The 25888-nt window shown below is 41.6% G+C and overlaps 1 protein-coding gene across 1 annotated transcript in view; it reads right to left on the minus strand.

Moving 5' to 3' along the window:
• Positions 1-1780: 1780 nt before the first annotated feature.
• The window catches only part of LOC135518616 (reticulon-4 receptor-like), a 33244-nt gene continuing 9136 nt past the window's right edge, over positions 1781-25888 (minus strand). Inside the window, exon 2 of the mRNA XM_064943773.1 lies at positions 1781-3981. Coding sequence (XP_064799845.1) covers positions 2591-3981 — 1391 coding nt within the window. The 3' untranslated portion in view covers positions 1781-2590. The remainder of the gene's footprint in view (positions 3982-25888) is intronic.

Consider the following 25888-nt stretch of genomic DNA (forward strand, 5'->3'; position numbering starts at 1 on the left):
CAACAATGAAGGAATAATTCACGCAGTCTCCACTGAACAGTTGATGTTGAGATGTGCCTGGTACTTGAACTCTGTGAAGCATTCATTTTCCGGATTGACTGACCTTTACGACTTAAAACTTATTTGAGATGTTCTTGCCATGATATGTATTTGGTCTTTTACCAAATAGGGCAATCTTCTTACTCATGAAGCTGGTTGAGAGAATGTCAAGAGTGTGCAAAGCTGTCATTAAGGCAAAGGGTGGCTACTTTGAAAAATTTCAAATTTCAAATGTATTTAGATTTGTTAAACACTTTTTTGGTTACTACATGATTCCATATGTGTTATTTCATATTTTGTATGTCTTCAGTGTTATTCTATAACGTAGAAAATAGTAAAAATAAAGAAAAACCCTTGAATGAGTAGGTGTGTCCAAACTCTTGACTGGTACTGTAAGTATTCAGATCCTTTACTCAGTACTTTGTTGAAGCACCTTTGGGTATGTCGCTAAAAGCTTGGCACACCTGTATTTGGAGAGTTTCTTCCATTCTCTCATCTCAGGCTCTGTCAGGTTGGATGTGGAGCATCGCTTCACAGCTATTTTCAGGTCTCTCCAGAGATGTTTGATCGGGTTCAAGTCCGGGCTTGGGCTGGGCCACTCCAAATCATGTCCAATCAATTTAATTGGTGACAGGATTTACCTGAGCTCAATTCTGACTGTCATACTTATGTAAATAAGGTATTTCTGTTTTTAATTTTTATAAATTAGCAAAAAATGTTGAAAAACCTGTTTTCGGTGTGTCATTGTGGTGTATTGTGTGTTAAAAAAAAAACATTACTGTCACGTCCTGACCTTATTTCCTTTTTATGTCCCTATTTTAGTTTGGTCTGGGCATTGGGGTGGGCATTCTATGTGTTGTTCTATGTTTTTGTATTTCTGTGTTTGGCCTGGTATGGTTCCCAATCAGAGGCAGTTATTTATCGTTGTCTCTGATTGAGAACCATACTTAGGCAGCCTGTTTTCCCACTATGATTTGTGGGTAGTTGTTTTCTGTTTTGTGTTTCTGCACCTTATAGAACTGTTTCATTTTCGTTCATTCTCTTTGTTATTTTGTTTTGTGTTCAGTTGAAATAAAAATAACATGAACACTTACCACGCTGCGCTTTGGTCCACACCTTCTTCAGACGAACATCGTTACATTTAGAATAAGGCTGTAACGTAAAAAGGGTCTGAATACTTTCCGAATGCACTGAATATTGGCTCGTACTACTGGGAGTGGTGGGATGCAATTCAATTAGTTTGAAATCCCGCAACAATTGGACGAACAATATGAATTTGAAAGTCTTTTCATTTAAATGAAAGGAGTCAGTCACAACCTTATATGACCTATTAGATATTCAGTGGCAGGAAAGCGTTATTACACTTAATATATTTCCAATATGCCTGAGATTGGCCTTGAATTCACAGCGTGGCGGTGCATCGGCAACCCCACATTGATTTATGTCTGTTTCAATGTTGTTTTCAGCAGGTCTCCACTCTTGGGTTTCGCAATAATTACATCTTCATGATACATTCCAGCGTAATCAAGAAAAAAATGTTGGTTTCTCAGGAGGTTAAACATTGTATTTATCCAAATAGAAAATGTTATTACGTTACTAAGCTGCCAGAGACAAGACAATCACTATTGACAATGCTTTCCCTTCTGTGGAGTTGAACAAGGCTATTTGTCCTACTCATACAAAGCAAGCTGGTGATTAACTATACATTATTCATTTGCTTGAATAGATAACATAACAAATGTAAGAAAGAGAATACTTTATTTGTAATATATTTATACTTTTACACAAGTAAAATAAAATGCATATGAATGAAGAGTGAATGAATAGACAGCACTCTTTTGAGAATGCTAACTGTAACCGCAGCGTGACAAGAAAACAAAACACAGAAATATCAAGGTCTCGGTTCAATCTGTAGTGCTGAATGTCAGCATGACAACCTGTTTGGAACTTAAAGGCAATGTCCCTACGTTCGAGGAGACTGCATTCACGGTAAACGCTGCATATGTCAGCTCAATCTGGCTAAGGCTGAACTTCGGCGAGACGGATTGAATCGAGACCAAAGCATTTGTACGTTTACACTTATGAGCATAAAAATTGCATTTAAATCAATGTTTCACTCTAAAAAAAAAGGATTAACAAAAATACATAGAGTAAGATCTGTCACATCTTTGGGGTTGTTATGAAGGAAACCTCGAAAGGTTCTGGATTTTAAACAGTAGCACTGTTTCATTGTCTTTGTAATATCCAGTCACCACCATTGGCAGAGTAAGCTTAGAGACGATAGGACCTCCCAGAAGAAGTCATTTTCATAGCTGAGCAAAACATACAGTATCAACTGGGCACAAATCCATGAAATATATACATTTGGAATTGACATACTGTAGAAAGGCATCCATTTGTTGATGTGTGTTTTTTTAGCGCTTCCATTTCTCTTTTCAGATTCATATCTTTAGATCTATGAAAGATTTCCCCCTTCCCACCCCTGGTACTTAGCAGGGCCTCCTGTACTGGCCTTAAACTGGCCCATATTATCCCTCTGTGATTGTAAATCCTAACTGAAGTCTAAGGATAGCCAAAACAAAAGAAGAATGATAAGCCTCCATGCTCCGATTGTAGATCCGTGAGACTTGAGACACAGAGAGTCTGACATGTTCTCCTTTGTACACATTTTCTTTTTTTCAGGGTCATTGGAGGGATCTAGATCCTCTGATGAATGGTCCAGATTGTTAGATAATGTTCTTCCTGGCCCATCGTTCAGGCTCTCTTTGTTCTGGGGTTCGTTGGGGTCAGCTTCCATAAGCTTAGTTTTGGAGATGTTTTCCTTCTCCTTCAGAGGATTGTTGGTGATTTGTCTGCTGTTGTAGGAGGACTGATCTGGAAGACCCTTACTGGAGATGATGGAGGACTTGTCGTTGTCTGAGAGGCAGCACCTAGGAATACCAGCCCTAAGTGGACTCTCTGTGGTGAGTTTTCCAGAGCGAGTCTTAGAACTGAACACACTAACCCAAGTATGTTGAGAGCTCTCATAACAACCCTCCAGGTCAGGGCTCTTTAACCGTTTCAGGTCTTTCCCAGCCAGTCTAGCTGGAACATGGCACTCAAGCTCTGAGCTAGACCCTTTGAAACCCTTGAACCAGTCCCACAGGGTCCTGGCCCGGCAGTCACAGATCCACTGGTTCCCATTCAGACGCAGGTACTGGAGGGACACCAATGGGTCCATGGTCTCCCCTGTCAACACTGTTAAATTATTGAAGAACAGAAACAAAGTGGTCAGCTTGCGCAGGTCATGAAATGCCTTGCGCTGGACAAAGGTCACTAGATTCTGATGGAGAAGCAAGCGATCCAGGCTTACCAAGCCGCGCAGCATGTGATCCGTCACAGTCTTTATCTTGTTGTTGTGGAGGAACAGGTAGGTCAGGTTAGCCAGGTCCAGAAACGTATCGTCATGCAGAGTTAGTAAACTGTTGTCCTGGAGATAGAGGTGCTGCAGGGAAAAGAGTCCCCTAAACACACCCACAGGCAGCTCAGACAAGCCACACCTGTGCAGATGCAGGGTGTGTAGTCTGGAGAGGCCTCTGAAAGCTGTGGGGCTGATGATCCTTAAATCATTGTCCCCTATGTCCAGCTCCTCCAGCCTCTCCAGGCCGTAAAAGGCCCCGGCCTCAATGTGGCTGATGTTGTTGGAGTAGAGCCAGAGGACGGTGAGGTTCCTGCAGGGGCTGAAGCTGGTGGAGCGCACCACAGTTAGCTTGTTGTTCTGGAGGAAAATTCGTTGGCTGTGGACAGGGATCTCTGTGGGGATGGAGTAGAGGCCCTGCTGCTGGCAGGCCAGGGTGGGCCGTGGCTCGCTGTGGCATATGCATGGCGCTGGGCAGCCCTCCACTCGACCCTCTATCGGAGGCACTAATTGAAGCCAGAGGATCAGAATGTAGAGTTCGCCAACTGTAAATGAGAAAGACACGAGTGGGTAATCAGAGTTTGTTGGGGTTCACAGAAAAAAAAAAAATCTGCTGGAAATCATCCAAAATAAATAAGGTGCTATCATTTAGCATACTGTAGCACATTTAAACAGTCCCTTAAAATTACTCACAGTTGCTATAAAAGCTAGAACCTAAAAATAATGGAAAAGAAAATAATACAAGTAGAATTGTGGAATTAATTTTATGCAAGAATATTTTGATTTTACATATTCAAATGTAGTGTTCTTTAGATTTTATGATTTTATGGAATGAGGCAGCAACACACTACCTTCTATAAAATGGCCATTGCCATATTTGCAAACCTTAAAATAAATCAGTTTTGCAAGTCTTAACAGTGTAGAAGATCCTGGTTTCGTTTTCGCTGGCTGTGCCGTAACATTTAATCTCTGTTCAGACATCTAACTGCATAAGAATGGTGACATTCTCTTTTCTTCATGTATTTTAATGAAAAACGGAATTCAAAGACATCAGGGCAAACGCCAAAGGGATTATATAGCCCCACAGAAACCAATATTTATTAAGTGAAATGGATATAATGCACTTATGACACTCAGTCAATTTACATCAAAAACTCTGCATTTCCCCCTATGAGTAAAGCACACTTTACTAATCTAAAAGTGGAGAGCAGCTGGATTACACACCAGCTGGAGTTTATCTCAAATTGGGTAGCTTTTTACCAGTTCAATTTCAATCCTCTTCTGGAAGCACAAACCAGAGAGAGGAAGAGGAAGGAAAACGATGGAGGGAGGGAGGAAACGAGAGAGTGGGGGTGGGGGTTGGACTATTTCACAAGTTAATAAAACATTGGTGGGTTGAGCAAAAAAATCCTCCACGCTAACAGAACAAATGGAACTAATCACATATGGGGACACCCGGGAATTGCCACTCGGCCTGTGCTAGAGATCTCAGAGTGGATTTGCATGCTTGAAAGGGCAATTGACACAGGTCTCTCATGCCAGTGCTGACATCACATGTAACCTTGTGGAATGCCTACTGCAGATGAGATCAGACAAAACTCGTCTCCAGTGCAGGATGTGCTTTCCTCCTACGGTTACACTGTAAGTCTCTCTTATCGTAAAAGGAAACCCCAATTTGATAGAACCAACATATTTGCTTTCATTGCCTTTAAAACGTGCCATTATCCTCAAAGGTTTTACATTGCACTATTACGTGCTTCACCAACACATTTTATGGACTACAGGTATTTGCCTGTTGATATGTGCAGTTAATTCATGGAAACAAGAGGAATATAATATGGTTGTAATAATGGCTATGAGCAATTTAGAATTTGTGAGGCTTGTGAAGGCTGTCAGACCGGCAACAGTGAGAGTCTAATAGGGCACAGTTTTTTTTTAAACAGAAGGAGTGATAATTTGTAGACAAAGCATCTTCAAACCAGATGGCTTTTAAATAACAGACGAATTATGACTCCAAAGCCAAAGAACCAACAACTGAATGACACATAGACGAATAGAGAGAGAGCGAGAGAATGATGCTTGTGAACAAAACAATAGATAATGCTAATTCACACAATATAATCTATTTGTATTCTAGTCATTTCATCAGAGCAATTCCAACCAGACAGTCATATTATTAGCATTGCCCGATATGTTCTGGGATGTGGGCATTGCCCACCGGACTCAGAAGCAGGCCTTAGTCACCTAAATTAAAAAATCCCCTGGCACAGATGCTAGTTTTGGGACTATTAGACCTCTCCGAAGAAATGTTCACAGCTCCAGCATTATTTTCTCTATCGTAAAAGTCCCCACGGCTAATTATTATGTAAATTAAGCCATCATAATTTCAGGCACTAAGCGGTGGTTCCCAAATGAATACTGTATTTGGACACTCTAAGAACTAAATAGAGTGTGTGCATTTTCTGACCATAAATTGAAAGCTAAAACTGTACAACGCACTCAAAGATGTAGGTAAGTATTGACGTAAGAGTCATTTCGTGTCATTTCAGCAAGCCATGACAACCACCATCTCCGATTGTTCTGAAATCGTTTCTGTAGTTAGAAACAGGTAAGATTGGCATTCCTGATTTTTGAGAAATTAATATATTGATTGCACCCAAATTGCCGATTTTAAATGTAATTTATAGGATTTAGACAATATTCAATAAATATTTTGTAGTACCCAAAATTCGATCTGGACAAAACATTTTCCTACCAATGAGTAAGACATTAGGAATAAAAAAGGTTTAAAGCCACCCACAGACCCCCACTCCACACAACAATCTCATCCCAACAACCAGTATACTGTATAAATTCTTTATGTTTATGTAGTATAAGCAGTTTCCCTGTATTCCCTGTGAATCTGGTGATGTTTTTTTCCACCACTGTTCAGAGAAAGTAGTAATTGAAGTCGTCGCTTGCATTGATTACCATCAAGTAGTGTGGAAGTACCATATTTGGAGCATTAGTTGCTGCTGTTCCTGCTATACCGCCTCACTATTTTCTCCATTTTGCTCGTCTCTTGGGTTTATTAAATAGATCACAACATTTCCTTTGCAACTTTGGGAAGAAAACCAATAGATTGTGCTCATGATGAAAACATGAGGGCGGCAGGTAGCCTAGTGGTTAAAGCGTTGGACTAATAACCAGAAGGTTGCAAGATCAAATCCCTGAGCTGCCAAAGTAAAAATATGTTGTGCTACCCCTGAACAAGGCAGTTAACCCACTGTTCCTAGGCTGTCATTGACAATAAGAATGTATTCTTAACTGACTTGCCTAGTTAAATAAAGATAAAATAGTGTGGTCATCCTCATAGTTCAAGCCAGTGCTCTGTGAAAGCAATTCAGTTTGTCCTTCTCTTAGAAACATAATGCTTCCACCCAACAATCCTTAAATAGTCCACAAGTGACAGCTCTCTGAAAGGCTATCCCTATGGTGCAATTATAATATGAAGACTTTTCCTACAAGCCCATAAACATTGATGGAGAAATGGGATAGGGGACTAAAATGTTGTGACAACACTAATACAATAATATAATGCAATATATTGCATGGCTTTGTAATGCATTCCCTGTGGATCTGGTGACGTTTTTTTCCACCACTGTTCAGAGAAATTAGTAATTGAAGTCTCCATTTTGCTCGTCTCTTGTGTTTATTAAATAGATCACAACATTCCCGTTGCAACTTTGTCAACCACAACAAAAATATCAGGAAACATCTCTATATGTATTGTGATTAGTGGCATTGACCAACCAACCCAACCTAATACCATTACCAAACACTTCTACCAGACTTTTACCATTGAAGACCATAAGACTGAATCTATTAGAACTGCTGTAGCCTAATCATTTGCTTGTTCAACTGGAATGGTCTAACAGTAACTAATCTAGACCTTTTGTGAAGGGAATAAACCATACACAAAGGGGCCGTTTCTTGGACACAGATGAAGCGTAAGAGAAGACCTGAATTGCTTTCACGGAGGACTTGAATTGTGAGGCTGACCACACAATGTATTTTCTTCATAAGCCAAATCGATTGGTTTTCTTCCAAAAGTTGCAAAGGAAATGTTGTGATCTGTTTAATAAACACAAGAGACCAGAGAAGTGGATGAAATAGTGAGGCGGTATAGCAGGAACAGCAGCATCTAATGGTCAAAACACTACTTCATGGTAAACGATGTAAGCAACTTCAATGACTAATTTCTCTGAACAGTGGGGGGGGGGAACATCACCAGATTCACAGAGAATACATTACATAGTATGGAAAATCCATACTCCAAACCACAGCTTCATACTACTTGTCAAACATAGAGACTTGAAATTTATACTGGTTGTTGGGGTGGGATTGGCGTGGGGTGAGGAGGTCCGTAGATATTTTTTTTCTTTCGATTTTCCATGTTTTACTCATTAGTAGGAAGAAGTTCGGTCCAAATCAGATGTTGGGTACTATATTTATTGAATATTATCCTATAAATTTCTATAAATTAAAAATGGCCAATAAAAGTCTGATAAATTAAAATGGCCAATTTGGGTGCAATCAATTAGAAATCAAATTATTTTTCAAAAAAATTAAGTTGCAGGAATGCTTGTTGTATCGGTTACTAACAACATAACCAATTTCAGAACAATCTAAGATGGTGGGTGTTGAAATCCTCTTTCTTGTGCTTTTTGAGGTGGAACAACTCATAATGTGTTTACAGTAAATTCACAGCAACGTATCATCAAATGTCTTAACAGGGTGTAAAGATTTACAGGACCCCCATTATTTGAAAGCCAATGGAATCCAACCTTAGCCATTGTACAGATATCTTGCAATCACTTTGCACCATTGAGAAAGGACCTGTAAAAATACAGCTACAGATGTAGGATTTTAATTTGATCACCCAGGTAGCAGGTGCAAACATGTCTATTAATTATAATCCACATAATAATTAACATTTCCTTTTTGCTGCAAGATTATTTTCCTGCTGTAGCAAACTGGCTCAAATTAAGATCCTAGATCTCTATTAGATTGCCTCCTCCCCAGCACAATTCTCAAGAGACAGTGGACTATGACATACTTTTTCATATAAAACCAATCTTTGCACTGCTTGGAAGTCTATGGCTATTATATGTGGCAGCCATCCCAGTGGTGCTTTTCAGAGGGAGAAAAAAGCATAGCTTTCAGCACCAAGCAATGCGAGAAGAAAAAGCTGATGCTTGCTAGACAGGATGCCACAGTACAGACAGTCACAACAAGCTATTAAAACTGCAGAGCGTTGAGGTCAGCTCGGGAAGAAGTGTTTGCAGTAAATATCCATGAAGTCAACTCGACAGGTTAAATCCACACAACCCAGCAAACTGTATCAGTAAAGATGAAGGATCTTCATTTGAGCCAATTCGCTACAGCAAGAAAATAATCCTCTAGCAACAGGAAATGCAAACATTTATGTGGATTATATGTAATTAATGGATATTTTTCTGAAAACTTTAGAAACCATTATAAACCTAAAATACACCATAAATGTGCATTTTGTTCTGTGCAGGAAAATTCTCAGCAACAAAGGAGTGATCAAATTACGACCCTACATCTGTATTTGAGCAAAATAATTTGTTTCAGATTTGAATCAGATTTTTTAAATCAAATGAATCAGTTAGAATGAATTCCAGTATGAATGAATTCCAGATATAAACTAATACTGTAATTGCAGATCTGGCAGCATATTGCAAAATCAATATATCCCTGGTTAAACCAACTAGCATACACAGACAGAGCATCACATCAGTCACAGACTTTGCAAAAAATATCCCGCAAGATTATTCCCAATGAATGAAAAGGTATTAAGTGCACCGGTGTGCATATGTGCATAGCAATAGGTGTATCCTTGTGCATCATCTACATTCATGACAGACTGGTGCTTTTTAAAAACCTCTTTAATGTGTCATGAAACAGTTTGACAAGTGTTTCTCTGACTGTGACGTGCACGTCATCAGAAAAAAGCAAAGACATATTTTTTTTTGCACCAAGAGGCAAGAGAGATAGGGTGCCTCAACCCATCACAAAAAACTCAACTAAAGTTTGACGGTGTTCTAAAAGGTTTTCTTCATCCAGGCATGTGTTGTGCTGAATATCCTATGGCGGAGGAAAAGGTCCTGCATTATTGACTAGCTGCTCCTGTTCGGGGGTGCCTGGGTACACTAAGCCCTCGTGGTGGAAAATGGTTTCTGCAGTAACGAGGAGCGATAAGGCACAAGGCCACTGAACCCCGGTGCCTCTAGATCATCGCATGGCCAGGCACTGGAGTTTCTCATTGCACAGCTGATAAGAGATTCTCGGCCACAGCCCTTTATTGATCCATCACCTTTTCATTTAGTGAGCTGTCCAGTCTAAGCCCTGCCGTTCCCTATCCTCCACAGCACAGCACCCCTGCTGGCCAGCCTAGCCAGGCATCCCTGTTGGTCTTGTTCCCTTTATTTTCTCATCCTCTTATCTCGCTTTTGCTGAACAACAACCAAAATGTAAGCTGACGTGAAATTAGTTTGTGTACCTCACTCGACTTGGCCCTGAATATAGGGGTAGGAGGTGTTGAGCAAGCTGAAGACAGCGTTCTGATAAGAGGCTGTGTTTGACAGGGGGCAACTGTGATGGTGGAGGATCGCACAGCTGTAAGGACCCCTATCTCCACTGTTAATGCTGTCACAGAGTAGAAGAGAAGGAGAGACTGAGCCCACCGTCCTCTTGCCTGTCACTGACAGAGTCTGAGCTGCATTGTTACTGCTGTACTCATACGGAAAAGAAAACATATAAAATATCGTTTTTTAATAAGAAAATGTAGGATACATGTGAAATAATTGGCCAAATAATGTATATACTGTATATGAAAAATAATACATTTTAAATACATTCCAACATATATTACGAAATGTATTTCAAATGTACTGTATATATACACACGTATGTAAAATGTATATCACACTATTTGTGAAATGGATTGGAAAGTGAATTAAACCTATTTCAAAATATATTCTGAAAAACATGAAATAATGTATTTTAGAATATGGTTTCACATATTTATCAAAAAAAAAGAAAGCATGTAAAACTGTTTTAGAATATAGATATACTTTAAACTGACCCAAATCTTATAGGAAAAAAATGCTGGAGTCAATTTCAATATTTGATAAATATATTTGAAAAAATGTATTTGGAAATGTTTTGTAAAATATTTCCAAATTCAACACCCATTTAAATGTATTTGTAATAATTATAAATATTCACTACTGTCACGCCCTGGTCTTAGGATTTTGTGTTTTCTTCATTTATTTGGTCAGGCCAGGGTGTGACATGGGTTTGGGTATGTGGTGTGTTTTGTCTTGGGGTTTTTCATAGGTATTGGGATTATGGCTTAGTGGGGTTTGCTAGCAAAGTCTATGGCTGTCTGAAGTGGTTCTCAATCAGAGGCAGGTGTTTATCGTTGTCTCTGATTGGGAACCATATTTAGGCAGCCATATTCTTTGAGTGTGTTGTGGGTGATTGTCCTTGTTCCTGTCTCTGTGATACTTTGCACCAGTATAGGCTGGTTTGGTTTCTTGTTTTTGTAGTGTTTGTGTTTAGTTGTTTTCATTAAACATGAATCTCAATAGTCACGCTGCATTTTGGTCCGACTCTCCTTCACCTAAAGAAAGCCGTTACAACTACTGTTCAAAAGTTTGGGATCACTTAGAAATGTTCTTGTTTTTGAAAGAAAATCTACTTTTTTGTCCATTAAAATAACAAACATCAAATTGATCAGAAATACAGTGTAGACATTGTTAATGATGTAAATGACTCGTAGCTGGAAAACGCTGAAACGCAGGCGTACAGAGGCCCATTATCAGCAACCATCACCCTGTGTTCCAATGGCACCTTGTGTTAGCTAATCCAAGTTGATCATTTTAAAAGGCAAATTGATCATTTGAAAACCATTTAGAAATTATGTTAGCACAGCTGAAAACTGTTAAGGATTAAAGAAGCTATAAAACTGGACATCTTTTGACTAGTTGAGTATCTGGAGCATCAGCATTTGTGGGTCCAATTACAGGCGCAAAATGGCAAGAAACAAATCACTTTCTTCTGAAACTTGTCAGTCTATCCTTGTTCTTAGAAATGAAGGCTATTCCATGTGTGAAATTGCCAAGAAACTGAAGATCTCGTACAACGCTGTGTACTACTCTCTACACAGAACAGAGCCAACTGACTCAAGCCAGAATAGAAAGAGGAGTGGGAGGAGTGGGAGGCCCCGGTGCACAACTGAGCAAGAGGACAAGTTCATTAGAGTGTCTAGTTTGAGAAACAGACGCCTCACAATTCCTCAACTGTCAGCTTTATTAAATAGTAGCCGCAAAACCCCAGTCTCAACGTCAACAGTGAAGAAGCAACTCCGGGATGCTGGCCTTCTTGGCAGAGTTGCAAAGGAAAAGCCATATCTCTGTCCAGTGTCTGTGTTCTAAATATCTTATTTTCTATTGGCCAGTCTGAGATATGGCTTATTTTTCACATTAGCTCAACAGTGCCGTGGGGGGATACTGATCTAATAGAGGTTAACACCCGTCCGCTTAACCAATGTGTCAGAGGAAACACTGGTTAACTGCACCCGGGTCACCACAAGGAGTTTCTAGAGCGCAATGAGCCAAGTAAAGCCCCCCCCGGCCAAACCTCCCCTAAACCCAACTGTGCGCCACCCTATGGGACTCCCAGTAATGGCCGTTTGTGATACAGTCCAGGATTGAACCCAGGTCTGTACCTCAAGCACTGTGATGCAGTGCCTTAGACCACTGCGCCACTCAGGAGGCCATAATTGTTATTTATTATAAAAATGTCTAGAAAATATAATACATTTGCCAAATCATATTGTCTTAACAATTAACCTTTAGTAGGTTATTTGGTACCATTACAGTGCCTTCCGAAAGTATTCGGCCCCCTTGAACTTTGCGACCTTTTGCCTCATTTCAGGCTTCAAACATAAAGATATAAAACTGTATTTTTTTGTGAAGAATCAACAACAAGTGGGACACAATCATGAAGTGGAATGACATTTATTGGATATTTCAAACTTTTTTAACAAATCAAAAACTGAAAAATTGGGCGTGCAGAATTATTAACCCATTAAACCTCCAAAATACTCCATGTTTCCATCATCACTGTAAAGCCCTAGTTATTTAGGTGACTTTGAGAAAGTTCTTTCTGAAGATGATTGTTTATTTCTTGTGATTCATGTACGTCTGTCCCTCATTTTAAGGTCAAAACCCTGTTACTGGAATTGAACTCTTGCTTTATTCCTTTTAAAATATTTCTTCCAAAATCAACATTGAACATCTGGAAGGCTCTATGTGTGACTCCTGTGCCAATACTCATACATTTGGAATTAAGCCTATGATTATGTAAGCTCAACCTGGAATTTTGTTTGTTAAAAGGAGGAGCCACCTTGAATTCATCCTATTTTGGACGTTTTCAATGGGTACACTCTCCAGCATGAATGTCATGAAGACTTCAAAACAAGTTTGATTGTATTGGGTCCCATGTCAGTCTGCTTGAAAGCCAAACCAGTTCTCACCTCACCATCCTCCCATTGATAATAGAACAAAGCTCAAAATGTATATTTTTTTCATGGAGGCTGAAAGGTTGAGTTATACAGCACCAGTCTTCTTCACCTGTACTGCAAATAGTCTCACATTGCATCTATTATGCAGCAATGTTTCACAAGAAAAGTGGAGCTTGACTTCCCAATCCATCCACAGTGAAAGGCAGGTTCCTGCTCTGTAATCTTTACCAATAAAAGAGAACATCTCAGAAGTAACAAAGGATGAAAGCCCTGCCAAACCTAAGTCATTTCACAGAAACAGGCCAACATGGCAAATTATGCCAATTGAAGTAGAAACTGCCAACGGTGACAGCAACAGCTCCTTCCCATATACCTATAATCATAAATGGGAGGAAAAAAATCCCTGTTACATCAGCTTTCTATCAAAGTGCTTTAAAGTTCCAATGCAGCAGTTTTTTTTTATCTCAATATCAAATCATTTCTGGGTAACAAAACCTTACTGTGATTGTTTTGAATTAAATTGTTCAAAAAGAAACAAAAATAGCTTTTTAGCATAGAGCAATTTCTCATGCAAGAATTTAGCTAGGACTGTCTGAGAGTGGTCTGACTGGGAAGGGGAAAACTGAAAACTAGCAGTTATTGGCAGAGAGGTTCGGAACTCTCTTTCTTATTGGTCATTGATGTCACCAGGCAGGCCAAAACTCCATCCCACTACAACAGGCTGAAATTTCAGGCAAACAAACAGCTCTTAAAGTAAAAGGGCATTACCATAATTTCATAGTATTATTCCAAACTCATAGTGTGGAAATACATTTATAGCTAATTAGCAGACACTCTTATCCAGAGCAACTTACAGTAGTGAGTTCATACATTTTCTTCATACTGGTCCCCCATGAGAATCAAACCCACAACCATGGCATTGCAAGCCACATGCTCTACCAACTAAGCCACACAGGACCTGGAGTATGGACAACATTTCCATGACATAGATTGACCAGGTGAATCCAGGTGAAAGCTATGATCCCTTATTAATGTCACTTGTTAAGTCCACTTCAATCGGGGTAGATGAAGGTGAGGAGACAGGTGAAAGAAGGATTTTTAAGCCTTGAGACAATTGACACATGGATTGTGTATGTGTGCCATTCAGAGGGTGAATGGGCAAGACAAAGGTGCCTTGCACAGTGCAGTCAACTCAATATTAGGAAGGTGTTCTGAATTTTAGGTATACGCAGGAAATCATGTTTTTGACTGCGCTGGGCCTTCAGCAACATGTTGTCATTACTAATAGAGTTAGATTTGTATGGGAGTCACACTTTGTGTCGCTACTGCTTTGGTTCATGACTGTGTGGTGGTCCTTGAGTGGGCGAATGATGCGAAAAGCATTAGCATGCCCTCTAGTGTTAGCACAAGCCACCCTGCTGGTGTGACTGGCTAGCACAGTGACCAGGCTGTCAAATGACAACGGATATCTAACCTGACGTATTTAAGTGCCACAGCAGGCAGACCATGGAGAGAGCACATGCCAAAGACAGCCAGGGAAAAGAAAAGGGCTGTGTGATGTTGCATCCTAATGGCCCTCATAAAAACCCTGCATATCTGCCATAGATCCTCCATACAGTGTATTATATGGCTTAGCCTATTTGAATATCTCAAATATCTTGTGTGTTTTGTCACATATGCACACACAAATATGAATGCCGGTGTTAGATCGTACAGTTATACTGATCAAACAACATTATTTTCAGATATGGATAAGCTGTCTGTCTGTACACAATCCTTTATGTACTTTGGCAGCTTGAATTTTAAGTGTATCAATGAATCAACTTAATAAGCATCCCACTCTCCATTTCTCCCTGCTTCTCTCCATCCCTCTTTGTCTTTCACACCCTCTGTTTCTTACCTCTGTAAGTCGTCTCTACCTTGCATCACGCTCGCGCTCTCATTCCCACCCACATTGACCTAGCATCGATCATCTGCCCTACCCCCTCCTGATATATATCATTTTGGAATGAAACTCTTCAAATACAGTTGATCTGTCTCTCACAAAGACTGAAATACAGAGGCTGAAGTTCTAAACCATAGTATGGGAAACCATCAAAGTAAGCAGGTAATACTTTTGGAAAATAAAATCCCCAGAGAAGCTTCTGACTGTGGATATGGGCAAATTGGATTAATAACACTATCTGCTTTAATAAGCTACACTATCATAATGTTTGATTCTGTTCATTTGTGGGTGACCTGGTGTCTTTGTTCCTCAAGTGATTTGTGAGCGGGACCTGAAACAACACTGGCAGACCTGCCTGGCGGTTCAAACTCACTTAGTAATGCCATTGTGCTCCACTCAGCAGAGCAAATGGGTCATCCCACTAAAATGGAGAGCGAAATAAGAGTGTTTGTGAAGAGATACAGAGTTCGTAGGAAAAAAAGCCACTTGAAACTACCAGGCTTAAAAAGCTAGCAGACTACTGATGACAGAATTGTTGTCCAACAAAGAATGGCCTACATAACACAGTTATAACCATGACATAAACAGTCATTAATGACAGCTGATGTCAGATGAAGATCAGTCAGTCAGCAAAACACAAAAAGTCCATAACTATCTAAAAGGAAAGCCAGAAAATAAATCCTCACGACACAGATGAATCCTACAAACTATCATCTGACATTTACAGGTGATAATGCCTGTCCAAACTCTTATCAACCCTTTGTCGCTTTTGCACCTTTCTAAAAGACACTGAAGGGCAACTGCAAAAAAAAGAAGAATTTAGGAGATTAATGCCTATTTTTAAACTGAACCCAAAAGGAGGAAGGAGTAAACAAACAATGACTTGAAATTCTTTAGAAACGTATTCCTTTGTGTGGCATTAATCCACATGAAAAGCAGATTGGTTGTGTTTGGGTGACTTGATCCCTCCATGAGAAAGGATTTGCTGAAGATGGGGTTTGAGTCCTATAGTCAGTATGGATAAATAGAGGAGCAGAATGCTGCCAGACAGACGAGTGGAAAAACAGACCGCAGTTCCACTGTAAAGTGAAATTGATCTTGTTGCCAGTCAGTCATATCTTGACCATATCCATGTGCTCCATACTGGGCTCCTCCCAATCAACACAGTCTATTGGATTACCAGGTAATTAATGAACTTTAAAAGTTATTGAAACTCCATTGGAAACTCAAATTCTTCCCCATCCAGTCAGTGTTCCTGACTGAGAAGTGAGCAGCGATATCACTATCATGATATCACGTTTACCATAGGGCCTGCTAACATACAGTAGAGTGCTTTGTAGGAAATCTCATAATGTCTGACCTAATCACAATTCCACAAAAATTTGCTTACAGAGCAGAGTGATATCGGAGAGGCCAGTAACAGTGAATCACTGCAGCTTGCTGTATTTCATCTATGGAAAATGTTTTACTGAGGAAGATGAAGGTTAGAAAATCCAATGCTGGTCAGTTTACACATGTATACACTTTAGCAGGACTCTTGAGCATCCAGGCTTTCATGCTCAGTGGAAAAATGATGTACAGTGGCAAGGAAAAGTATGTGAACCCTTTGGAATTACCTGGATTTCTGGTTGGACTTAGATGAAGATCCGATCAAATTTTATGACCAATTTATGCAGAAATCCAGGTAATTCCAATGGGTTCACATGCTTTTTCTTGCCACTGTACACTGCTGCTACTGTTTATGATCTATCCTGTTGCCCAGTCACTTTATTCCTAGATATATGTATATACAGTATCTACCTCGATTACCTCGTATACCTGCACATAGACTCGGTACTGGTACCCCGTGCATATAACCAAGTTATCGTTACTCATTGTGTATTTATTCCTTGCGTTATTTTTCTACATTTTTCTTTCTGCATAGTTGGGAAGGGCCCTTAAGTAAGCATTTCACTATTAGTCCACACCTGTTGTTTACGAAGCATGTGACAAATACAATTTGATTTGATTCAAACCCTCAATCAGACCACAGAGAGGACATCACAAAGACCTAATACGCTGTCGTCCCTGCTAGGCCTGCTGAGCCTAACCTAGACAGCTATGATAGACAGGGACACATCCCTGGCCTGTATCGCGGCCAGCTTTTAAGGGAAAGATATCACTGAAACTATGCTATTATAAAGGCCAGCTGAAATCTCGAGATGTTTCCATTCTGTCCTTTAAACCGTCATGGTAAGTTGCAGCTTTTGTTAAGGCCAGGCTAAAAGTGTGGGCTGCATGAAGAGAGGGGCATCAATATTCTATTACCTTTCTTCTTCTTCCGAATTTCCCTTTGAGAGAGCGCTTTTGAGAATCCTCTGTTCTCTAGTCGTCCAAATTTCCCTGTCTTCCCGAGAGGCCTGAGATGTCCCACCACTCTCTCATTCGATGTGCGTTTGTGCAGTATCTTTAAGGGGAAATTCATTTTAAATTCAAAAACAAAAGCTCTGGCATTATTTATAACATGCACTGTCAGAACTCTCTGGTAGGGCTCCTTCTGCATGGGGTTGGGAAATGAATAGGGTTGGAAACGGGAGCCCCGATTCAGTTCCAGGGGAGAAGTCCAGTAGAAGTTATTACATTAATGGAGATAAAAGCAAAAGATTACTAACCTTTTCTTTTCCCACTAGACATTCTGTAGTTTCTTCATACTAGCATTAACATAGAGTGCTCTGCATGAAAAGCCTGAGTAACTTATTGGTGTGCTAACGAATCATCACGGCGTAGGAATTAACCATATTTGTGGCCTTACTGCTCTATTGTGTTTAGCCAGTTAGGCCACCAATGTATTATCAGGAGCAGTAGCATAGCCAGCAGTAGCGTAGCCAGAGATTCATTGGCATGTGGGCCAGCAGAAATTTGGTTAGGCCAAAAAATATAAAAACAAACACTCATTTTGCCATGGGGCAGAGAGGAAAATGTGCCGTTTTATAGCTAACATCATGCTATTCTACACATTTTGCCATGAGGCTGAGAGAACATCCCCAGTGGGTGGGTGGGTAGGTGGGCCTGGCTCCCCAGTGGGTGGGTGGCTCCCCAGTGGGTAGGTGGGTAGGTGGGTAGGTGGGCCTGGCTCCCCAGTGGGTGGGTGGCTCCCCAGTGGGTAGGTGGGTAGGTGGGTAGGTGGGCCTGGCTCCCCATTGGGTAGGTGGGTAGGTGGGCCTGGCTCCCCAGTGGGTAGGTGGGTAGGTGGGTAGGTGGGCCTGGCTCCCCAGTGGGTGGGTGGGTAGGTGGGCCTGGCTCCCCAGTGGGTGGGTGGGTAGGTGGGTCTGGCTCCCCAGTGGGTGGGTGGGTAGGTGGGTAGGTGGGCCTGGCTCCCCATTGGGTAGGTGGGTAGGTGGGCCTGGCTCCCCAGTGGGTAGGTGGGTAGGTGGGCCTGGCTCCCCATTGGGTAGGTGGGTAGGTGGGCCTGGCTCCCCAGTGGGTAGGTGGGTAGGTGGGTAGGTGGGCCTGGCTCCCCAGTGGGTAGGTGGGTAGGTGGGCCTGGCTCCCCAGTGGGTAGGTGGGCCTGGCTCCCCAGTAGGTAGGTGGGTAGGTGGGCCTGGCTCCCCAGTGGGTAGGTGGGTAGGTGGGCCTGGCTCCCCAGTAGGTAGGTGGGCCTGGCTCCCCAGTGGGTAGGTGGGTAGGTGGGCCTGGCTCCCCAGTAGGTAGGTGGGTAGGTGGGCCTGGCTCCCCAGTGGGTAGGTGGGTAGGTGGGTAGGTGGGCCTGGCTCCCCAGTGGGTAGGTGGGTAGGTGGGTAGGTGGGTAGGTGGGCCTGCCTCCACAGTGGGTAGGTGGGTAGGTGGGTAGGTGGGTAGGTGGGCCTGGCTCCCCAGTGGGTAGGTGGGTAGGTGGGCCTGGCTCCCCAGTAGGTAGGTGGGTAGGTGGGCCTGGCTCCCCAGTGGGTAGGTGGGTAGGTGGGCCTGGCTCCCCAGTGGGTAGGTGGGTAGGTGGGCCTGGCTCCCCAGTGGGTAGGTGGGTAGGTGGGCCTGGCTCCCCAGTGGGTAGGTAGGTAGGTGGGTAGGTGGGCCTGGCTCCCCAGTGGGTAGGTGGGTAGGTGGGCCTGGCTCCCCAGTAGGTAGGTGGGTAGGTGGGCCTGGCTCCCCAGTGGGTAGGTGGGTAGGTGGGCCTGGCTGCCCAGTAGGTAGGTGGGTAGGTGGGCCTGGCTCCCCAGTGGGTTGGTGGGTAGGTGGGCCTGGCTCCCCAGTGGGTAGGTGGGTAGGTGGGCCTGGCTCCCCAGTAGGTAGGTGGGTAGGTGGGCCTGGCTCCCCAGTAGGTAGGTGGGTAGGTGGGCCTGGCTCCCCAGTGGGTAGGTGGGTAGGTGGGCCTACCCGTGCCTATGCGGCTGTTCAGGAAAGGCTAAGTCAGGAAAGGCTACGCCATCTTTTTTCATGCCTCAATACAGCACAATCTCACCACCTGACGGTCCGTGTGCAGGCTTTTCACAGACTCACTTCTCTCGCTGAATTCATGTATTCACTTGTTATTATTCAAAGAAACTCAACACTTTATTGCACTTGTTTAAAAGTGCAAGTTTAATGTTGTGAAGCTGATCACTATAAACCTTTGTTTTTATTCTCTTTTTAAGTTAATCAAATCAAGGATACTTTTCTACCATAGTAAGTGGGTATGCAATGCTTGGTGCAATCTGACTGGATCCATGACAGTAAAACGGTTAACTGTTCTTAGCTCTGTTTGTTAACTCATCTGCTTCTCACTCCCTTCTCCCTTCTCTCCATATGTTGTAAAGGACTGCAGCATATAATGATGAGACCAGTGGGATGGTCATCATTTTTTTTTTACCTTTGAAAGATTTATGAGCACTTTTTTTTTGGACATTATATCTCCACACAAGAGCTCTGGCTCCAGTCTCCTTGCTTGTACTCATATTGTCCACCAACAGCATGGGCGCCATCTGTTCATATGGAAGTAGGAGGCAAACTATGCCAATGCGCCCATAATGTGTGATGGATTAGTGCAATCTGTTAATACAGCAATAAGGCACTCGAGGGGGTGTGTGTTTTGATTATGATGATTGTCGGTTGTGCTCCAATCCCTGAATACCGTCAACATGCATAGCCAGGACAATAATCACGATAACGTACAAGCTCCAGTTGCTTATTGTTTTTATAATAACTTTTCTATTGTATCTTTTTTTTTTTTTTTACACCTAGTCAATAGTTATTGGCTTTATTTTAAAAAAAGCTCATGATTGCTTTAAAGTGGCAATCTGCAGTTCAATCAGTAACACCCCGCCACTGTTTTGGTTAAAAGCCGAGGGGTGGGGCCGGAGGAATGTAACCAATTTCATAGACGGAGCCATGGATTCAAGTACTGACCACCAACATTCTAGTTTTAATCATGTTTTGAGGCTATACACTGTCTGTTCACATTTACATTGTTTACCAACATTGGAGTAAAACAAGCCTATATTTTGGATTCTGACAGCTGAACTAAGCTCTTGCAGTATTTGTAAGTTACATTATTCAATAATTAATGGCTATATACAATTTATTTAAAAGTTTAAAAAAATGATGTATCAATCACAGATTTCCCCTTTAACTACGGTTTGACTTGCTGAGGGTGTTATGAACTAGACTGAGGAAAAAAAACACTGAAATATTGCTGAAATCTCTGCATTGTCTCTATATCGATCAATTCTATGGAATGTCTACAGTCACGCCGGCAGGATCCTAATTTTCTTAATGTGTGTAGTCTACAGTACTGCTTGCAATTATTGAACAAGAATTGCACTTTGTTTGCACCAAACACACCATCATTGTAATGTTCATTGTTAAGCGAAAATTCTGAGAGTAGTTGTCATTCATGTTAAATACATTGGAAATATGTGGGAGATATTTTGGGGCGAGAATGTAATGTATGGATGCTGGTTGATGCAACCAAGTGTTCTTACTGGCATGAGTAAGAACACATGGCATGTATGATACATATAGTTCTCTGCAGTGGGATGTTTCAGGCGATGCATTTCTGATGCCCAAGGAGAGGTATGAACCATCACCTTCAAGCTGTTCTCAAAATCCCATCACTGTCAGAAAAACAATGTAGATAGTAGTGTTGCAACCTGGGAGTCTGTGCCTTTCCTCAGACAATAAAATATTCTCAGCTGACATAACAATGTATCTTATGTGGGAAAGTATTGCATTCTTTTATTCTGCTATCAGTAAGGATACAGTGCCTTGCAAAAGTATTCATCCCCTTTGGCGTTTTTCCTATTTTCTTGTATTACAACCTGTATGTAATTTAAATAGATTTTTTTATTTGGATTTCATGTAATGGACATAAACAAAATAGTCCAAATTGGTGAAGTGAAATTAAAAAATATATATAATAATTTACATAAAAGTGGTGCGTGCATACTGCATATATTCACCCTCTTTGCTATGAAACCCCTAAATAAGATCTGGTGCAACCAATTACCTTCAGAAGTCACATAATTAGTTAAATAAATTCCACCTGTGTGCAATCTAAGTGTCACATGATCTTTCACATGATCTCAGTATATATACACCTGTTCTGAAAGGCCCCAGAGGCTGTAACACCACTAAGCAAGCGGCACCACCAAGCAAGCGGCACCATGAAGACCAAGGAGTTCTCCAAACAGGTCAGGGACAAAGTCGTGGAGAAGTTGGGTTGGGTTATAAAAAAATATCAGAAACTTTGAACATCCCACGGAGCACCATTATTAAAAAATGTAAAAATATGGCACCACAACAAACCTGCCAAGAGAAGGCCGCCCACCAAAACTCACACACCAGGCAAGGAGGGCAGTAATCAGAGAGGCAACAAAAAGACCAAAGATAACACTGAGGGAGCTGCAAAGCTCCACAGCTGAGAATGGAGTACCTGTCCATAGGACCACTTTAAGCCGTACACTCCACAAAGCTGGGCTTTACGGAAGAATGGCCAGAAAAAAAGACATTGCTTAACCTCTTGAAACTCTAGGGGCGCAATTTCATTTTTGGATGAAAAACGTTCCCGTTTTAAACAAGATATTTTGTCACAAAAAGATGCTCGACTATGCATATAATTGATAGCTTTGGAAAGAAAACACTCTAACACTCAATTTTCCAGAACTGCAAAGATAATGTCTGTGGGTGCCCTAGAACGGGATCTACAGGCAAAACCAAGATGAAACGGCAACCAGGAAACCAGCAGGATTTGAGGCTCCGTTTTCCATTGTCTCCTTATATGGCTGTGAATGCGAGAGGAATGAGCCTGCCCTTTCTGTCGTTTCCCCAAGGTGTCTGCAGCATTGTGACGTATTTGTAGGCATATCATTGGAAGATTGACCATAAGAGACTACATTTTCCAGGTGTCCGCCCGGTGTCCTCCGTCGAAATTGGTGCGTCTTTTTCAGCTGCTGGTATTTTTCCATGTGATTCTGAGGGGAAAGCAGGCTTCCACGAACTGCATATCAATGATGAGATATGTGAAAAAACACCTTGAGGATTGATTCTAAACAACGTTTGCCATGTTTCGGTCGATATTATGGAGTTAATTCGGAAACAGTTTGACGTTTTGGTGACTGAATTTTCGGTTCGTTCCGGTAGCCAAATGTGATGTACAAAACGGAGCGATTTCTCCTACACAAAGATTCTTTCAGGAAACACTGAACATTTGCTATGTAACTGAGAGTCTCCTCATTGAAAACATCCGAAGCTCTTCAAAGGTAAATGATTTTATTTATTTGGTTCTGGTTTTTGTGAAAATGTTGCGTGCTAAATGCTACTCAAAATGCTAAGCTAGCTTAGCATACTCTTACACAAATTAGTGATTTGCTATGGTTCAAAAGCATATTTTGAAAATCTGAGATGACAGTGTTGTTAAGAAAAGGCTAAGCTTGAGAGCAGGTGCATTATTTTCATTTTATTTGCGATTTTCAGAAATCGTTAACGTTGCGTTATGCTAATGAGCCTGAGGCTTTATTCACGATCCCGGATCCGGGATGGAGAGTATCAAGAGGTTAAAGAAAACAATAAGGAAACACATTTTGTATTCATCAAAAGGCATGTGAGAGACTCCCCAAACATATGGAAGAAGGTACTCTGGTTAGATGAGACAAAAATTTAGTTTTTTGGCCACCAAGGAAAATGCTATGTCTGGCGCAAACCCAACACCTCTCATCACACCGAGAACCCTATCCCCACAGTGAAGCATGGTGGTGGCAGCATCATTCTGTGGGTATGTTTTTCATCGGCAGGGACTGGGGAACTGGTCAGAATTGAAGGAATGATGGATGGTGCTAAATACAGGGAAATTCTTGAGGGAAATCTGTTTGTCATCAAGAGATTTGAGACTGGGACAGAGGTTCAACTTCCAGCAGGACAATGGCCCTAAGCATACTGTTACAACAACACTTGAGTGGTTTAAAGGGAAACATTTAAATGTTGAAGAATGGGCAAAAATCGCAGTGGCTAGATGTGCCAAGCGTATAGAGACATACCCCATGAGACTTGCAGCTGTAATTGCTGCAAAGGGTGGCTCTACAAAGTATTGACTTTGGGGGGGTGAATAGTTATGCAAGCTCAAGTTTGTTTCATAAGAAAAAATATTTTGCATCTCATGGTAGGCATGTTATGTAAATCAAACTATACAAACCCTCAAAAATCTATTTTAATTCCAGGTTGTAAGGCAACAAAATAGGAAAAATGCCAAGGGGGTGAATATTTTCGCAAGCCACTGTAGATAGCACTTACAAATTTGAAAGCTAGTCTCAATGCTGCATTACTTATTTATTGAAACACTGATTATTGGATTACTGGCACATGCGTCTATGTCTTCATCATCATCATCATCACGTCATAATCATCATAACACTCTCATAAACCAGTTTACTCTCCCAAAACACCTCATTGCATCACAGAGCTCTGCCTGTATTAACAGTACCATGAACCAAAATGAGTTCTAACCACAGTAAATCCCATCGGTGTCATTCAATATCCATTGATCCACACTGTTCAGTATATGAGGAAACCATTTACAGCACAGACAATGATCTGTGGCTTTACGCTACAATATCCAAGCAAAGGAAAATGCAGGTCTGTGTGATCGAGTTGAAGATGCACATCTGCCACACACTTTTCCTCTCTAAAATGGCTGCCTCCATCTGGCTCAATTATCAATCAACCAAGCCATTGTTCCCATCCTCTACAACACGCAGAATAATGAGCAGCACATGCCTTCCACCAATAAACCGCCAGCTAACCATCCACCTTCCCACCCCCTTTAATGGTAGATCCCGCCCCCTCCATGTCCACAACTAATTGAACCATAAAGTCTCCAGCGAGCTAATGAAAGGGGCCCACCCACACCATGCTCGCACACAGGAATGGATCTAACCCTTCTTCAATTACGTCTTAGCTAAGGCCAAAGGCGTAGCTAATGGATTTCAATAAATGAGGCTGGCTGCCCCAGACAATTTGGATGCTGATTTATGTGTGCTGAGCTGTAGAGGGAGAGTGGTTGACGTACAGGAGCACTATAGCAGGAGGATCTGTGAACGTGTCCGTAGGTGTTTCTCCTATAGGAATATCATGCTCTGCAGAGTGTTATGACCACCGGCTCAACCTTTTAGAGGTGATAGGTTTAGGGAAGGATTGAGCTTTAAGCTGCTGGCTACATTCCTGGTGTTAAAACACTGATGTTTCCACTCAACATAACAAATCGTAAGAGCATCTGACTGATCTTTAAAGCTGAACAAACACAGCAGAGCCGTAACAAAGGAATTCGGATTATTTTCTTGGATAGGAAAGGATTCGTGCTTTGTTCTCACTAGCAAAAAAATGCTATATTTACAGTGCAGACTGTTCTCAAGGTCTTCCCTCCAATAGATAAGCATGAACAAGACTACTTATATGATTTATAACAATTTTCAGTGGAGACCAGATAATTACTCTCTCTCTTCCGACAGACCAAAGTGTAACTGTGCACACTATAGGGAACTAAGACTAGCTATACCTGTCATGCTTGTCATGTTGCAAAATGCCTCAGACACTTTTTATACACAACAAACTCTAGATAACTCCAGATATCCATTCTTCCTCAATCCTCTGTCTCTTGTCTCATCTTTGCTCTTACTTCATAACATGGTTTTCAATATCTGCTCTCAAGTATTCTACATGCCTCTAATCCCAACACCCTGTAAGCAATCTCTCACATTCTCTCTCACATTCTCTCTCTCTCACACATTCTCTCTCTCTCTCTCTTACATTCTCTCTCTCTCCCTCTCTCCCTCTCTCTCTCCCTCTCTCGCTCTCGCTCTCGCTCTCTCTCTCTCTCTCTGAAGATGGAGACGTACTGTATGGTTGCCCTCTTGCAAGCTCTGACCCAATTTAAATATGTTGTTATCCTTTTGGTGTTTATCTTTACTGTTTTTGCACAAAATGTGTCCACTATCATTTTTTATGATCAACAATAACCTCAATTCCGGCTTCAACTTCGACTCATCTGCCCTGGGCTCTATGTGTACCTTCGACCCAATCTTTGGACAAACCAAAGGGAAATAAAGAGGCAGAAGAGTGGGCATCCTGATGAGAATAAGGTTAAGGTATAACCGGCTACCACTTCTCTCTATTCTATTGTATTGGCCAGTCACTTGATAAATAGATGGATGACCTCCAATTGTGGATTTGCTACCAACGAGACTCATAACTACAATATTCTCTGTTTTTCTGAAGGATGGCTTTCGTACAAGATAACCCCCATGGCTATCCAACCCGAAAGATCCTCCATTTACCAAACGGACAAGACATTGGATTCAGGGAAATCCAGTGAGGAATGGGGATGTCTCTTCACGAGACACAGGTGGTGTGGTCAGCATGTAAGACACATAATGCCCAACTTCTATCAACACGTCTCCTTTGCCACTAGGGG

The sequence above is a fragment of the Oncorhynchus masou genome, chromosome 28, assembly GCF_036934945.1.
Source record: "Oncorhynchus masou masou isolate Uvic2021 chromosome 28, UVic_Omas_1.1, whole genome shotgun sequence".
Classification (NCBI taxonomy): Eukaryota; Metazoa; Chordata; class Actinopteri; order Salmoniformes; family Salmonidae; genus Oncorhynchus; species Oncorhynchus masou.